At 53.3% G+C, this 17,422-nt stretch overlaps 1 protein-coding gene across 1 annotated transcript in view; it reads right to left on the bottom strand.

Moving 5' to 3' along the window:
• Nucleotides 1-11,189: 11,189 nt before the first annotated feature.
• The window catches only part of TTYH2 (tweety family member 2), a 37,838-nt gene continuing 31,605 nt past the window's right edge, over nucleotides 11,190-17,422 (bottom strand). Inside the window, exons 13-14 of the mRNA XM_045984556.1 lie at nucleotides 17,114-17,192; nucleotides 11,190-12,841 (exon numbers count right to left, since the gene is read on the bottom strand). Of these exons, the coding sequence (XP_045840512.1) occupies nucleotides 12,761-12,841; nucleotides 17,114-17,192 (160 nt within the window). The 3' untranslated portion in view covers nucleotides 11,190-12,760. The remainder of the gene's footprint in view (nucleotides 12,842-17,113; nucleotides 17,193-17,422) is intronic.

Genomic DNA, 17,422 nt, shown 5'->3' with positions numbered 1-17,422 from the left:
AGAAAAGGTTCCTCACAAAGGCTAACTGGGAGTCTTAGAAATGCAGTGGGCAGTTCCCACAGATGGCTCTTCTCTTCACTGACCCGTTAAACCAGGACACTCTGTGGGGTCTGAAAGCTTTGTGACTTCCATGGCTGGCCAGCTGATGAGGTCTGTCTACAAGACTGTATCATGGAGGTGAGCAGAGTCGCCCTTTGCCGGACACTCCTAACTCTCAGAAAGTGGGTCTTTGATGGCAAGTTCCCCAGGGCTCAGACTGTGGGTCCATGAGGCTCATGGGCCTGCCCAGAGCCCTTGCATGAGTGGGTGGGAGCCATGGGGAGGACGTCTGGACAGGAGCCTTGCCGTGCTTGGATTTACAACCAAAGGTCTTTGGTCACCCAGAGTTTAGGTTCTTGCCTGTGAGCAGATGTTGCTACCTTTGAACAGAAAGGGGACCTGGAGGGAACATTCTTGGAGGACATGAGTCCTGCTTTAAGTAAAACCCACAGACAAATGTCCAAGCTTAGGAAACAGATGAAAAATGCAATAGAGATGATAGAGTCCCTCATTTTACCAAGCAACGTTGTGCTGGAGTTTTTGCCTAAGAATGCCCTCTGGGCATCCAACTTGAGTTTATTTTTAAAAAGAAAGAAATCTAGAGGTGCCTGGGTAGCTCAGTCGTTTGGATGTCTGCCTTTGGCTCGGGTCATGATCTCAGGGTGCTGGGATCAAGCCCCACATCGGGCTCCCTGCTCAGTGGGGAGCCTGTTTCTCCCTCTCCTGCTCCCCCTGCTTGTGCTGTTTCTCTCTCTGTCAAATAAATAAATAGTCTCTAAAAAAAAATCTTAAAAAAAAAAGGAAATCTAATTACATAGACTTTTCTGGGAATTCATAGGTTTTGTGAATGCCAGACTTAATGCCTTGTATTTGTTCTTATAGTTTCCATTCTCTCACTAACTCATTCAGCAAACATTTACTTAAAACTGAATAATCAGGAAGGCATGGTACTGGTATGAGGATAGACATGACATCCTTGGACATCAATGGAATGGCATTGAGAGTTCAGAAACCTTTATATTTATGACCAACTGATTTTTGAAAAAGGTACTAAGGCAGATCAATGGAGAAATGATGGTCTCTTCAACAAAGGGTGCTGGGCCCGCTGGGCTTTCACATGGGGCAGAATGACCATGGCCCCCTACCTCACACCACACACACAAATTAACGCAAAATGGATCACAGACGTTAATGTAAGAGCTAAGACTATAAAACTAAGGGGGACGAACACAGAAGGAAATCTTCACGACCCTGATAGGGCAAATTCCTTAGAAAGGGCACCAGAAGCATGGCCCATAAGAGCAAAAACAATAGTAAGTTGGACTTCATTCGAATTAAACACTCTGCACCTCAAAAGATATCATTAGAGCACCTGGGTGGCTCTGTCGGTTAAGCGTCTGACTCTTGTTTTGGCTCAGATCATGATATCTGGGTGATGAGATTAAGTCCTGTGTTGGGCTGCACACTGGGCGTGGAGCCTGCCCAAGATTCTGTCTCTGCCCCTTCTACCTCCAGCGCACAAACTCTGACGTGCTCTCTTTCTCTTCAAAACAAAACAAAACAAAACAAAACAAAACAAAACAAAACAAAAGGGTGCCTGGGTGGCTGTCGTTAAGCGTCTGCCTTCAGCTCACGTCATGATCCCCGGATCCTGGGATCAAGGCCCACAAATAAATAAATAATAAATTGTCAAATAAATAAATAAAATCTTAAAAGAAAAAAGTTAACTATCTTTAAAAAAAATGAAAACAAAAACAAAAAACAAGAAAACAAATGAACAAAAAAACCTTATAACATTAAGAAAATGAAAAGACAAGCCATAGACTTGGAAAAAATATCTGCGAATCGTGTCTGATAAAGGACTTGCATCCAGAATATACAGACACCTGCGGGTCCCCCGTGCTGTGAACAGCAGTTTGCAGGTTCCCTCACGGCATGCCCCCCACAGCCCTGCAGATACAGTTCTCATTCTGCCTATGAAGAAACCAATGCCCAGAGACCTCAAACACCTTGTTCAAGGTCACAGTTCCTAAGCTGAGGCGCAGCCAGTGCCCAGAGCCATCTGGCTCTAAAGCGGTGATTCTTAACCTTGGCTCTAGGTTTAGAAACCCCTGGGAGGCTTTATAAAATCACAAGGCCTAGGTTAAACTGCGGATGAATGAAATCGGGGTCTCTCCACAGGATTTTCCAAACTCCTCAGGTAGTCCCAGCGCGTAGCCCAAAGTGAGAACCACCAACTTACAGTGAGGGTTCTTAATCTCTCAGCCCGCCTGTCTCAAACCTGGGATGTTCCTTTGTAAAATGGAGACACCCAGGCCCTCTCTTGCAAATGCCGACCCTGTGTCTGGGATGGGGCCTGGCAATTTGCGTTTTTCACGATCCCCCCAGATTGAATATTACAATCAGACACATGTCTCATCTGCCTCCCCTTCCCTCCAAGTCTGCAGGGAACCAGACCACTGAGTCCTGGCTGCTGGCCCCTGGGATACAGGGCCAAGAGCTGTGGGACAGCCCAGAAGCACGTGCCTGGGGTGGCCTTGGCCTTGGCTGAGGCAGGGGCGAGGGGGTGAGGGTGGGAGGGTTAACTTCCAGGTCCCTTTGCATCCACATACATTGTTCCTTGAAGACAGCGCCGCCCAACCCACTCCCAGCCTGGAACCGCTGGACCTGAATTCGACTGGCAGAGAACAGAACTTGTCGCTCTTTCTCGCGGTTTGGAAACTCTCCTGTACCAGGAGAGGTAGAAGCAACAGCTTGGACAGCAGAGGCTGGGAGCAGAAGCGTGACTTGCAGGAGGTGGCCCTAACGTGTTCATTCTACATGGGCAAGCGCTGAGGGGCCACAGGGCGGCTCCGGGGTCCCCAGAGTCACGGGCTGCCTGGTCCTTCCTCTGCGCAAAGACAGTTGCGGAAAAAGACAGCTCTTGGGAGACGCAAGGAGGCTTAAGAGTGGGAGGAAACTCCAGAGGCACAAAAATAACCTCTTTTGCACAGATCATATTTTAAACAGCTTTGCTTTCCTTCTTGGTGCCTCCCAAGGCCAAGCCAGGAGCGAGAACAGAGGCATTGTTTTCTATCTGGAGGCAGACAGAGGGGACATTTAAAGCCTGGCCCGGTGATGGGAAGACAGCTCATTCAGGGACCCAGAGCGGGCTCTTTCTCACAAGCTGGCGGGACCTGAAGATGAATAGCAGGGTCAGCACGGGGGTCTCAGGAGGTCTCTCCTGCTTGGTGGGACAAGCGCCCGTGGCTGGGTGTCCCCAGGCGGTGCTGTCTGTCTGCAAAGTGGGCTTCTGAAGGGGGCGGGAACAGCCCTGCTGTCAGTTTGGGGCCGTTGGGAGAGAGGCCCCCACCCGTGGGAACCTAGAGACCCAGGGGTAGGCAGGACCCTGTGGGGAGTCTCAAACACAAGAACACACAGGGCTGGCGAACATCAAAGTGACAACTGTCTCCCACGTCCCAGGACTGGCGGATTGGAACCTTCACCAATGATAAAAACTCCTCTTGTGTGATGATAATGAGCAAAGTGATTCCTGGAAAGAACCTCCCTGACTTAAGAGAAGTGGGTTTTGGGCGCCTGGGTGGCTCAGTTGTTAAGTTTTTGCCTTTGGCTCAGGTCGTGACCCCAGGGTCCTGGGATCGAGCCCTGCATCAGGCTTCCTGCTTGGTGGAAAGCCTGCATCTCCCTCTCCAACTCCCTCTGCTTGTATTCCCTCTCTCGCTGTCTCTCTGTCAAATAAATAAAATCTTTAAAAAAGAGAGAGAGAGAGAGAGAGAAAGTGGGTTTTCCAAGCTTGGGGTGGGGCTGAGGGGTGGCAGTTTGCGAGCTTAGTAGGGAAGCAAGAGGAGGGGGGCTGCTTTCCCTCCGTGCTGGACTCTACCTAACATAAACACAAGAGCATTTTCCTCTTCCTCGTGGTCCCTACGGCAGCCCCAGTTTTTGCGCCAGGAACTGACGGCCTCTGTATGGTGCCTGGCCTGGCAGAGGAATGCAGGTGGGGCCCTTCCTTCCCTCTTTCTTATGTCCTTGTGCACCTTCTAGAATGTGGGGTCCTAAGGGACTCACTTGTCTTCACATGAGGCAGATCTCCCTAGGAATCCAACCTGCCCCCTACCAAGGCATCCCACAAGGACAACACGAGGCACGCTGGGGTCAACCTGAGCTGAGCTCCAAGCACATGGAGGATGGGGACAGGCAGAGGTGGGAGGAGGTCCCCAGGGCTGAATGGTGCTGCCTTGAGGTTCACCTGCTCTCCCCACTGCAACGCTGTCTCCTTGGGGACAGACTCCGGAGTTTCCCCTCACCCCTGTCCCCAGCTCCCAGTGCAGGAAGGATCCTAGCACTCCCTCTGTCCCATGCTGAGTACCAGCCCTGTCCCCCGGGGCTCTCCCCTAGAACTTTCTCCCTGCTCCTCTTCCATTTCTGATCAGAAAAACAAAGCACAGCTATGCATAGATGTGACAGGGGGAAGCACACAGGGTCTGAAAGCCAAGAACACACTTCTGTGATTCCAGAGATTGTGATAAACTTTGAACGTGCTGCCGGAAGGTGAAAGTAAACCTGTGACCTTGAGCATGGTATCTCAGTGGGCATAAGAATGTCCCCCTCGGGTTAGGGAGTAAATAAAGCCATGCATTTAGGGGAACTGCGACCTAGTCGGTGATCTATAATTATGGATTCCCTCCCCCCCCCTTTATCAGAAAGCCCACCTCCTGCCACTCCAGCCCAGATTGTACTTTCTAGTCAGCCAGCTGGGAACTCTTTAGAGACCTCCTGTCCCTCCAGAAGACTGGTAGATCAGGACCAGAATGACTGGGAGTGCGGGGTGTAGGAGGCTAGGTGACCAGGGTCCTGTGACTCGAGAGAGTGCCCAGGGCAGCCAGAGGGATGGAGTGGGGACACCTGGCACCCACCTTCCAGGGAGCTATCCCCAAAGGCTGCCCCCACGAGGAACTTCCTGGGGCTCCACGTTTCACTCTCCTCCCCTCTTCAGCCTTGGACTCCTCCAGGCCCCACGCCCTTACCGTTGGTCCTCTCCTGTAGCCTCCAGGCCACACGGGAAACACCTGAACCACAGCACTGGCCCCAGCGCTTCTCAAACGGCTCAGCCCCGCGGAGTTTACCTGTTGCCTAGCAACCCCGGCTGGGCCGGGACGCGGGGGCGGGGCGGAGGGCGCCCCGGGGCACGTGACCGCCCATCCCGCTGCATCTTGTGGAGGTCTCCAGAGTCAGGAGAAAAATGAACCTAGTGAGGCAAACACTGGTGGTAATAAACGTTTGTGGGATCTCTGCCAAGGTGCTTGTCCAAGTCTCCAAAAATGCATTGGGCAAGATCCTGAGAACGTGCACTTTATTGCAGTCAGCGCCTGCGAAATCCTGCGCCCTGCGGGGTGATGCCAGACTCTGCTATTATTTGTCTGTGGTTTGGCAGGTTGTCTTACTGTCCACTCGATGGAAATTATGTCTGCACCCAGACATAAGCCAGCCCCCTACTTCCCACCACAGGGGAGCAGGCTAACCAAGTTCAGGGATGGGCACTGGAGATCTGGACTGGAGTAGGCAGGGGACGGGTCAGCCAAAAAGTGGAACTGGGGGTTGGGACTGGTCCTGAAAAATGGTGATGAGTTGCAGGGAAGGAGTGGGGGAGAGCACTGGGTTTTTGTGAAATTACAGGAAGAAGGCAAACGTTCCCCTACTCTGGTTCCCCCACTTTTCCATGAATGCGTCTTCCCTTCTACCCATCTGCCTTTGACTGGGCAGGTGCAGCAAAATTCCCAAGATGGCACTTTGCCCAACCATACTAACAAGCCCCAAAGTGACAGCCACCAACACCTCTCCGCTCCTCCCACTTGGCTCCTGCTCCCACCAGTGCCTCCAGGTAAAGGGCTCTCTGGGGTGGGCGCTGAGGGTGGTGATGGGGTGGGGGGCAGGAAGGTCTGCAAGCCCCCACTGAACTGGCTCTGTGCAGTCAGAGGCGAATCAGACCCAAACAACGCGTCCAGAAGAAACAGATGGGCTCCCCGGTGGAGCACTGGCTGGTTGGGACTGGAAACACACACGTCCTCCTCCCCCTCCCCCGAGCCCTGGAAGGCTAAGCCCCTGCACACACACAGGATTCCCCGGGGTGGGGAAGTAGGGTAGTGAGTAGGGAAGAACGGGGAAATGGGAAAAGTTGAAGGAATTCTCCAGCTACCTTTCTCAGTTTATTGCAATGATATGCTACAGGTTCCCCACCCCGACTTGCACTCAGAAGGCCTGCGTGCTTGCAATGGCCTTGGGAAGCTCTGTTCTCTGGCAAAACAGCCATCACCCTTGGGCAGGCCCATCTCAGCTGCCCTGGGAAGCCAGCATGAGGTCATATAATTAGGAGTATGCCCAGGCATCCGGATAAAAACAATTTTCAGTGGCTCTCTGATCTCTGACCAGTCACAGGGGAATTGGCTCCTGAGGTTCTTTGCTGAGAGCAGCCCCCGCCCTGGCCACCCCAGGCCAGTCCATGATCCACTGCACTGCTGTCCACCCCCCACAATTCTCCTTCCAATTTTTTTTTTCTATTGCAGTAAAATACACATAACACAGAATGGATCGTCGTAACCATATTTAAGAGTGCAGTTCAGAGGCCCAAGGTCTACTCACACTGCCGTGCCGCCATCACAACCATCCATCTCCAGGACTCTTCCATCCTGCATAACTGAAACTCTCTACCCATTAAACCCTGACTCTCATTTCCCCTCCCCCAGCTCCTGGCGCCCATAATCCTACTTTCTGCCTCTATGATTCTGACTACTCTTAGCACCTCATATGAAGGAGAACCGCACATTATCTTTTTGTGACTGGCTTATCCCACTTAGCGTAATGTCTTCCAGGTTCATCCATGGGGCAGCCAGAGTCAGAATTTTCTTCCTTTTTAAGACTGAATAATATTCCATTGTCTGTACAAATGACATTTTTGTTTATCCACTCATCCACTAATGGACACTAGGATTGCTGCCACGTTTTACGACTGTGGATAATGGTGCTGGGAACGTGAATGTACAAACATCTCTTCGAGACTGGCTTTCGATTCTTTTGGGAGGTAGAATTGCTGGGTTCTACGGCCATTCTATTGACTTAATAGAATTTCTTGAGTTTTCATGTTTTGAAGAGCCACCCTACCGCTGTCTATAGCAGCTGCCCCATTTCACATCCCTCCTGATGGAGCACGAGGGTTCCGATTTCTCCACATCCTTTCCAGCACTTGTTCTTTCCTGTTTTGGGATAGTGGCTCTCTTAATGGATGTGAGGCCACATTTCACCATAGCTTTGATTTGCATTTCCCCAGCGATGAGGGATGGTGAACATCTTGTTCTTGTTGGCCGTCTGTGTGTCTTCTTTGGAGACATGTCTACTCAAGGCCTTGGTCCAGTTTTGAATCAAGTTTTATTTTGTGGTTGAAGTTCTCTATTGATTCTGGATATGAATTCCTTATCAGATACATGATTTGTAAATATTGTCTCCAGTTTTGTGAGTTGTCTTTTTGCTCCGTCGATAGTGTCTTTTGGCGTCCCCCATTTAAACATTTTTGTGAATCCAACTTGTCTAGTTTTTCTTTCATTGTCTGTGCCATTGGGGTCATGCTCCAGAAATCATGGCCAAATCCAATGTTGTGAAGCTTTTACCCCATGCTTTCTTCTAAGGGATTCATAGCCTTAGGTCCTACATTAAGGTCTTTGACCATTTCGAGTTAATTTTTGTATCTGCTGTTAGGTAAGGGACCGACATAATTTCCATGTGGATGTCCAGTGTTTCCAGTGCCATTTGTTGAAAAGACTGCCCTTTCAGGGCGCCTGGGCGGCTCAGTGGGTTAAAGCCTCTGCCTTCGGCTCAGGTCATGATCCTGGGGTCTTGGGATCAGGCCCCACATCCGGCTCTCTGCTCAGCAGGGAGCCTGCTTCCCTTCCTCTCTCTCTGCCTACTTGTGGTCTCTGTCTGTCAAATAAATAAATAAAATCTTAAAAAAAAAGAAAAAGACTGCCCTTTCCCCCATTGAATGGGTCCTGACCCCATTGTTGAAAATCATTTGACCACGCATGTGAGGGTTTATTTCAGGACTCTGTTTTACTCCATCAGACACATGTCTTGACATCGTGCCAACATTACTCTTAATTATTATGGCTTTGTAGTAAGTTTTGAAACCGGAAGCGTGAGTCTGCCAGGTGTGTTTTTCTTTTTCAAGATTCTTTTGCCTATTTTGGGCCCGAGGAGATTCCATATAGATTTCAGGATTGGTTTTTCTGTTGTTGAATCTGCAGATCACGTTGGGTAATACTGACACCTTAATGATAGTAAGTCGTCCAAACCATGAACACGGATGTCGTTCCACGTATCTATTTCTCTCGGTTCTTTCAGGAGTGTTTTGTAGATTTCATTGTACAAGACTTTCATTTCTTTGATTAACTCCTAAGGAGTTTTTTTTAGATTTGATTATAAATATAATTATTTCTTAAATTCCTTTTCAGACTGTTCACTGTTAGTTTTGATTTACAGACAAGTTGTAAAGATGGTACAGAGAGCTCCCACATACCCCTGCTGTGGTTGGAATGTTTATACCCTCCTCAAATTTATATGTTGAAATCCTAATGCTCAACATGATAGTGGGCAGAGGTGGGGCCTTTGGGAGGTGATTAGTCCTGAGGATGGAGCTGCCGTGAATGGGATTAGTATTCTTACAAAAGAGACTCCACAGAACTCCCTAGCCCCTTCCACTATGTGAGAACACAGAAAAGAGGCACCATCTATGAACCCGGGAAGCCTTGCCTATTTGTAAACTCCATGAAGTCAAGGGTCACAACTGCCTTAGATGCTCCTGTAGCCCCAGAATTGAGAGACGGTGATGTGTTAGGCCAGGGGCCAGCAAACTACACACTACTATAAGAAATAGTAGGGTGCCCAGGTGGCTCAGTCGGTTAAACATCTGCCTTCAGCTCAGATCATGATCCCAGGGTCCTGGAATTTAGTTCCATATGGGGTTCCCTGCTCAGCGGGGAGCCTGCTTCTCCCTCTCCCTCTGCTGCTCCCCCTGCTTGTTCTCTCTCTCTCTCTCTCTGTCAAATAAATAAATAAAATCATTTAAAAATTGGTAAATATTTTAGGCTGCAGGTTGAGAAGAAAATCAAAGACATGTTCCATTCCTACACATTTGATTAACAAAATTAAAAATATTATATTGAGTTGAATTTTGCTATTAATGAGAAGGATGGAATTCTTTGGAGGGGGGGGACAACACTTGGTTTTACTGAGGTTCCCAGTTAGTATTCTCTACTGTCAAAATCTGTTGCAAATATTTTATTATTATTGTTTTTAAATATAGAATCTATACTCACCAACTATTCAGGCAGCAGGTCAGACGGGGCTGGCAGGTGGTGGTCGTTTGCTGGTCCCGTGCCAAGCCATCAATGCACTTTCGAAGGGGAGAATAGAAATCTGAAAGGGAGAAGAAAGGAAATGCTCCCGGTCTGGGTATCATCTGTCGTGGGTACACAAGGTGCCTTGAGTGGCGCTGCGTCAGCAGTTTATAGCCAAGAGGCAGGGATATTGCCCCTGCGGCTTGGAAATACGAGACCGTGACGCTCTGGACGAGAAAAAATGCACCGCACAGCCTTGTTTAGGAAGACTGGAGATGGTTCAGCTTTGGAGCGGGGATCACTCTGTCACTGCCCCCCGTGGCTGAGGGAGCCCCGAAGGACAGCCTCAAGCACACGCCGTTGTTCCTGGCAGAACCTCTGCTGCTTCCAGATGGGGGCCTGGTGGAGTTCACACCTTCCCCTCTGGGAGCAGGTTCCTGGGTCCGGGGTCGGGGCTGTTCAGAGAGGTTTAGAAACGGTAAAGCCAACAGGTGGATGTCTGCCTGTTTGGCAGAGGGGCCTATTCCCCCCACTTCTTTCCTTGGGTGAGAGGTTGTTGCTCCCAGGACAGAAATGCAGGTCGCGGAATGACATACGTGGGGACCCAAACCGTCCTTGAGCATGTGCCCGCTCTCACGTGGCCTGCTTCCTGCTTCCCGCAGGGCCCGCCTGCCGCTCGGGTCTTCTCTGTGGATCCCAGAGACGATGAATGCCCCCAAAGTTGAGTACTGAACTGCAGTTACCGTTGAACAAACAAGATTGGGCGGGGGTAGGGGAGGCGCCTCGGTGGCTCAGGAGGTTGACCATCTGTCTGGCTGCTGATTTTGGCTGGGGTCATAAGATCGAGCCCCACGTCAGGCTCTGTGCTCATCAGGGAGTCTAAAATTCTCTCTCCTTTCCCCTCTGCCACTTCTCCTCTCTAAAATAAATAAATACATTTTTTTTTTGGTTTTAAGATTTTCTTTATTTACTTGAGAGAGTAAGAGAGAGCACGAGAGGAGAGAAGGTCAGAGGGAGCAGCAGACTCCCCATGGAGCTGGGAACATGACATGGGACTCAATCCCGGGACTCTGGGACCAAGACCTGAGCCAAAGGCAGTTGCTTAACCAACTGAGCCACTCAGGAGCCCTAAACAGATAAATCTACAAGAAAAAAACAGATTGGTTTCTCCATGGCTCCAAGGGCCATGGAGACGAGGGAGGAAGGCACCTGTCCTATTAGATGCGGGGCGGGGGGAGGCATCCCTATTTCAGGAACGCCCCAGTTCTGATGCTCAGCTTTGAGGGATGAGCAGTTCTGAGCCCAGCATGTCCCGCTGTGCAGAGTCCTCTGGGTCACGCCTCAAGTGCTCCCAAAGGACGCATCAGCTGCTCCCTCCAGCCGAGGCTGCGGCAGGCAGGGAGGCGCTAACAGGGCGTTGAGCCACAGGCACGGAGTTGGAGTCTGCCCAGCATGAAGGGTGCAGGGCATCTCAGGTGCCCCTGCCCGGAGAGATACCCCATGGAGACAGAGTTCAGGTACAGAGTGCAAAGCTGGGGAGCCAGCAGCTGGGGGACGTGGCCAGCCCTGTGACTGTGGCCCCAACCCCATCGAACTGTCCAGGGGCACCTGGCTAGGCTCTGCCACTTGCTCCAAGTCCCATCTTTTAGTCCCTGCCCTGAGATCACTGAGATCTGCAGAGAAGCCCTCTGCCCCATGATCCAGTCGGCGGGGAGTGCGCGGCACCCTCATTATCGCCGCCGCGGAGGAAGTTAGACTGAGCGCACGTTTTAGTACAAGTGGTTTATTTCTCCCCAGGCGAGGGCACACACATATGAAGCGGAGGCAAGCCCACCTGGCTCCTTCAGGAACCACCTGAAGGAGTCTAGTTTAGTTTACATGCATTAAAAACAACTCTACGGTCGCCAACAACGAAATGTTAAGAAGCAACGTCGTGGCGTTGCGGGCTTCCTATCTGCATGCGATGGGGCCATACACGGACACATTTATGGTACGCGGTACTTCTAGGTTAGCGCAGGTGAGGTAAGAGTCCGGGCGGTCCTGGGCCCTGTTCGGTCACAGAGGCTTGGCTGGGCGCTGGGAGCCACCGCGGTCAGCATCCTGATGGGAAAGGACGTCTCGAAAACAGAAGTGGAGCCCTTGTCCCCAGCAGGGTCACCCCATGTCCCTGGCTCTGGGTGTGCAAGGCGGTGGGGGCATCAGTGTTGTGCATTCTGAGTTGACAGGAGATGAGAAGCACCAGAGACCCTAACCCTGGACCCTCAGCAGGCAGGACGGCGGGTCATTATTTCCTCCTGGCCAACAAACGCCTTCTCATGGAGCAGGTACAGCTTATCAGGGCCCGGGACAACGGGTTGGCTACAGGGATGGGGGAGGGGAAGAGGCCTGCCTCAGGTCAAGACATGACCATCCCACCTTGCTAAAACCTTTCAGACAGACCTGCTTGAAGACCAAAGGGAGGAGCAGTTCATCTGGGCAGTCCCCAGAAAGGGGGGCGGGGGGGGGTTGCGTGCAGGGGTCCCTCTTAGCTTCTTTTGTGTCTTAAAGGGCCTCCCTCCTTGAATGGGATGAACCCGCCTCCCCATCAAGCAGCAGCTTGGGAAAGCAGGTCTCAGTGACCTGTACTTTAAAAATCCTCCCTTCCTCCAGACCCTCAAAGAACCGATGCGAGCAACACCTGCCCAAGAATGGTACTCAACCCAGCGGGGAGGAACGCGCCCCAGACCGCTTGCAAAAACTGGATGTGCTAGGAGTTTCCATTCTTTGGATAATCACAATATTGAAAACACTTGGGGTGGGGGGGGAGTTAGTGTCACTTTCAAAGTGTCTATTAATGCCTGAGACTGTCCCTATCCGTAGTGAATTAACTCACAGCATCGATTCTGGAATGGAGGAGAGGCAGTGGAGGGCGGCAGAAGGTGGGTGAGCTGTGGCCGCTGTCACTCACCTTCCCAAAGGGTCTCCCTGCGGAAAGCCTGCCGGGGATGTGGCTGTGGCCACCCCCCAGCCCTGGGGCCACCCCCTGCACGGCGCTCCAACACCCTCCGCACCGCCGAGCACCCCAGGGGGCATTGTCGGCATGGACAGGAGGGCAGAAGACGGAGAGGCTGGCCCGGGTCACGGGTCTTCTGTCTGCCGGGGCCTTGGGTCAGGCATCTCAGCCAAGCTCAGGCGGATTCTCCCTGAATCGCTGACACGCCGGGGCAGCCTGCCCATCCCGTAGTCCTGCCCCCGGCCTCCAGACGCCTTTGGTTTCTATTAAAGAAACGCAGCTTGTGCCGGGATTTGTTAAAAACCAAAACGGATCAAGGAGGCAGGAACCTCTGCAGAAAAGTGTGTTAGGCTGGAAAGTCATTCCCGTAGTGTCTCAGGTGCTCGTCTGCCACGGACAGGTAGGTGGCCCTCATGCTGGGAGAATACTGTGGGAGAGACGGGGGAGGGGCACGGTCAGAACAGGGTCACAGGGTACAGTCAGAGCAGACACTGTGCTCGCAAAGGTGCGGACACTTCTCGGGGAGCGGGAGCGGGAGCCAGTCTTTGTCATAGGCATTTTGGGGAGACACTAGAGTGGCTTGGGCAGGCTTCATTGTTGGTGATGCCTCCAGTCCTGGGATCACCAAGGACGTGGGGCTCCCAGCCTTAAATGCAAGGCGCACACACAGACCAGCCACCCTCCCCCTGCTGTGACAGCCACGGCGACTCCAGGGCATGGGACAGTGACAGCGTGCACCAGTGCACTGGGGAGCCCGCCTAGCGAACAGGCTGATGGGCGCAGGCCCCTAGAGTCAGAGACCCACGTTCAAATCCCAGTTATGCAGCTTATCCATCCCATGACCTTGGCTAAGGCTCTCCGACCGCTGCGAGCCTCAGTTTCCCTGGCCGGCAGGGACCCGAAAGCCCTCAGCACTTCCAGAGGGAGGATGAATACCATCAGACGGCGAGACCCCACGCACAGCGGTTCTCACGCTCGGCTGTGTGTTACAAACTTGGCTGCGTCTGAAAAAACACCCTGACGCCCGGGCCATACCCAGCAGTAATTTTTGTTGTTGACGTAAAACCCACATCACATAAATCTCAGCGTTTTAAAGTACCACCAGCATTTTTTTTCAAAGCTCTCCCAAATGCAGCCAAGGCGGAGAATCAGTGACCTGACGGAAAGTTCTCCACAGATGTTAGCTAGCTGCTGCTCCGGAGCAGGGAGATCGGGCCCCCCACATTACCTCATCTCACATCCCAGGCCCTGCGTCTGCATTTCTTTCTTTTTTTAAAGATTGTATTTATTTGATGGAGAGCACAAGTGGGGGGAAACAGGCTCCCTGGAGCCTGGTGCAGGGCTCCATCCCAGCACCTTGGGATCATGACCTGAGCCGAAGGCAGACGCTTAACCCACTGAGCCGCCCAGGTGTCTCCGCTTCTGCATTTCGAATGGGCTCCAGACGCTGTGGGTCTGCTGACTCGGAGTAGCAGCATTAGTCCAGCAGGAAGAGCCCTGAGTATCTCCTGGCCCCAGGGGAGTTTGGGAGTTCAGGTCCAGAGAGGGGAGCACATGCTCCCAGCTGGCAGAAGCCCTTTAACCCAGCGGCTCCTAAGCAGGGGTGACATCTGGCAATGTCTGAAGGCATTTTTGTCTATCCCAACTGGGGAATAGGGAGACTTACCGGTATCAAGAAGGTAGAGGCCAGGGATGCAGGTAAACATCCCACGGTGCCCAGGACAGCCCTGTCCTCCAGAAGGACCAAGCCCATCCACAGTGTGGAGGGAGAGGAAGCCTATGCCAGACCCAAACCCAGAGCGGAGGTTCTCCGTGGGGCTTCCCAGACCTGCAGCCTCGGCTTGGCCGGGCCCCGTCCCATATTCCCTGAGTCAGAAGCGGGGGGTGTAGCAGGAGCCTGGGTTGCAACAAGGCCTCCGGTGATTCTGGTGCACACCCAAGGGTGAGCATCTCCTTGAAGCACTATCGCCCAAACTTCCTTGAGGCTCCACTGGCCGCTTGATAACACTCAGAACTTTCCAGGCACCTTCCCGGGATTGTCTGCCCCAGTGAGTCTAGAGTGAAGTCCTGGCATTGGTATTTTAAACAACTGCCTGGCTCATTTTCGTCCGTCAAGTCTAGGACACGGTGCCTGAGAGGACACGAGGGGTTCCTCAAAGGGAGAGCTGGGGGAAGGCACGTTTCCAGCCGATGGGATGGGCCATCCATTCTGACTGCCTGGCTTGCCATCACCCCCCAGAGCGAAATCCCCGTCGGTCCCCAGAGATGGGGCTGGAAGAGGAAGGGATCCATCCAAACGTCACACTTGCCCAGTACAGAGCAGGTGCAGGGGGAGGGCAGGGGGCGGACGGCCGTGCTGTCCACTGGGGTGGATGTCCACACTCTCATGCTGGGGGTTCCTTGGTCAGCAGCATCTGCTGATGCCTCTTCGAGCCCCTTGCATGGCAGGAGGTGGGGGGGTGGTCCACCCTGGGGCCGGTAGGGCCGCCAATTGCCCCAAAGCAGTGAGAGTCCCCGGGCACATGACTCTAGGGAGAAAAGTGACCTTTGTCCTCCAGCCTCGAAAACAAGGCCAGTTCTTGTTGATCTCTAGGAACGGCAGGGAGAGAGGCCTGGATCTTTCCAAACAGAAGGTATTCCAAAAATCATTTTTATGTGGCATCACGGTGCACGGAGTCATTCTTTACTCACAGCAGATCTCCCCCAGTGATGTTTTGCTCAGATGATTATTACAATCACCCTGCATTCCTGAGTCGACAGCAGCTGCCGGGAGGAAAAGGAACCCAGGGGGCTTCCGGGTGGAGAAAGCCAGGCTGGGATTTAAGAGGTGCCTACTTGGAACTGTGGGCTCCGACTGGCCCCCCATCCCTTCCTGAGGATCTGAGGAAGCGAGGGCTACACCTGTGCGTAAAAAGATAGCATGTGAGATGCCCTGGGCACAAAGAGCAAGATGGGGTCGTGGTGGAAAAGATGGGGGACCGGTCAGAGCAGGGTCTCTCAACCACAGTGCTCGGGACATTTGGGGCTGGATCATTCTTTGTGCTCTGGCTGTCCTGTGTGCCCTACGATGCTGAGCGGCGCCCCGGCCCTCACCCACTACACGCCCGTACCACCTGCCCGCCGACTGTGACAACCAAAAATGCCTACAGACAGGCCAAGTGTCACCTGGGGGCAAAAGTGCCTTTGTGTGAGAATCCCGCTCAAAGGTGTGGCCGAAATGCCACCTGCGGCACGGGACCTCCTGCGACCGCATGGTGCAGCAGGGACACCTCCTCCCTCCTCCCAAAAGCCCTTATTGCGGAGCCGCTTTCCTGGGCCTCCCCCTCCCCCAGCGGCAGGTTACACACTGCCGGAGACAGACGCCAGGTGTCCTCCTCTTTCCCGCCGGCACCGTGTTTGGGGCTGCCTCACCGGATGTGCGTGCCTGGTTCTTGGGATCCAGGCACGTGTTGGCAGCCCCGTGTCCCAGAGTCCAGTGCTTCTAATTCGGCAGCAGGACGGCCCCTCCCAGACCCCCTGAGTTCAAATGCCTTGTCCCTCCCTGATGGACACATGGCTCCGGGACTCTGTTGGGTACCCACCCCCATTGCAGACTCCAACCTTGTTTTCTACTCCCCCCAACGCCCACTTCCTATAAATCCCACAGCTTGTGGGGAAGGTGGGGAAGGAAGAGGGCACAGTAAGGAGCTCCTTCTTAGAGCACCAGCGGGCCCTCCTCCTCCATATAAATGGTGACCGAGATTCCAACGCTCGCCACCACCCCCGAGGTGTGCCCCGTTACCATCCCCACTCCACAGGCGGGAAAACTGAGGCACACAGAGAAGAAGTGCTTGTCCAAGGTCACAGAGGTCTTAAGCCAAGAACTGGGTGTGAACCCAGGCATTTGGCATGGGAGTCTGTGCCCTTGAACCCCAAAGTCTACTGTCTCTACTGGTAGTCATGCCCTTTGGGAGAGGACAGTGCCTTTTCTCTCCAATGTGACCCCCTCACGCCACCGGCTCCTGCCCCGAGCAGTGACTCGGTTCGTTGGCTGGACGTGGGCGTGGGCGTGGGGACATTCCTACCCACAGCAGAGCTGAGGGGCTGGAGGAAGGCTGGTGTCCCAGCCAACATGGGGGCTCTGGCCGCAGCTGGCGGCAAAGACCCAACAATATCCCCGGAGCAAAAAGGGGACGCTCTCTCTTCTTAGATTAGTTCTCTCTCTTCTAGATCATTTCGTTTAGCAAACTTATCACCGTAAATGACTTCTTGGCCCCTCTAAGATGTATATAAACCTGTTTAAAGGCCAAATCGGGCTCTTGCCAGCTTTACAATCCAGAAATGTTTTCTTAGGGTCTGGGAGGCATCTCACTGGAAGGTAAGCATCGAGGAGGACCGTCCATCGCTGTGGCAATTAGGGACATTGATGGCCACCCTAATTAGCATGTACTTAGGATGGCGTGGTGGACAAAGGTGCTGTGGAGTCTTGCTTGGGGACAGGCGTGCCCTGGGGTGAGGCCGTCTGGCCACATGGGGGTGAGCTTTCTCGCTCTGCAATGTCTTTAGCGGCCTGTAACCTGCGTGGCTATCTGGTCCAGGAACTAAACTTCCATTTTTTCCCACCTCTGTGGGGGGATTCCCTGGACTGACAGACGTCTTATCTTTACTCATTTCTCCACAAGGGCCACAGCTGTGATTTTGCCCGGAGGGCCCAGGTTACCGTGGGAGGAGGGGAGCCTCTTCCGATGAGGGGCACGTTCTCGTAGCGCGGGTTCCCGCCGAAGAGCATGGCCTGGTTCCTGCAGGGGTGGAGGAGAGCGCTCAGCAGGGGGAGGCATGGGGATGGGGGCGGGGGTGCTCGCATTTGGACAGGAGGGCCCCATGGAGGAGGGGGAGGCCAACGGACCACGGAGGGTGCCTGGGCAGGAGAGCTCCGGGACGCCCCGGGGAGAAGCAGCGGCCGGCGTGCCAGGGGCCGGCAGCAGCACGGCCTGGAGAGATGCGGCTCCTGGGCCCTGTGATCTGCCCT

Source organism: Meles meles, chromosome 18, assembly GCF_922984935.1.
Source record: "Meles meles chromosome 18, mMelMel3.1 paternal haplotype, whole genome shotgun sequence".
In the NCBI taxonomy this organism is placed as follows: Eukaryota; Metazoa; Chordata; class Mammalia; order Carnivora; family Mustelidae; genus Meles; species Meles meles.
Note: the sequence above shows the minus strand (reverse complement) of the source record. Positions and strands in the feature narration are given on the sequence as shown.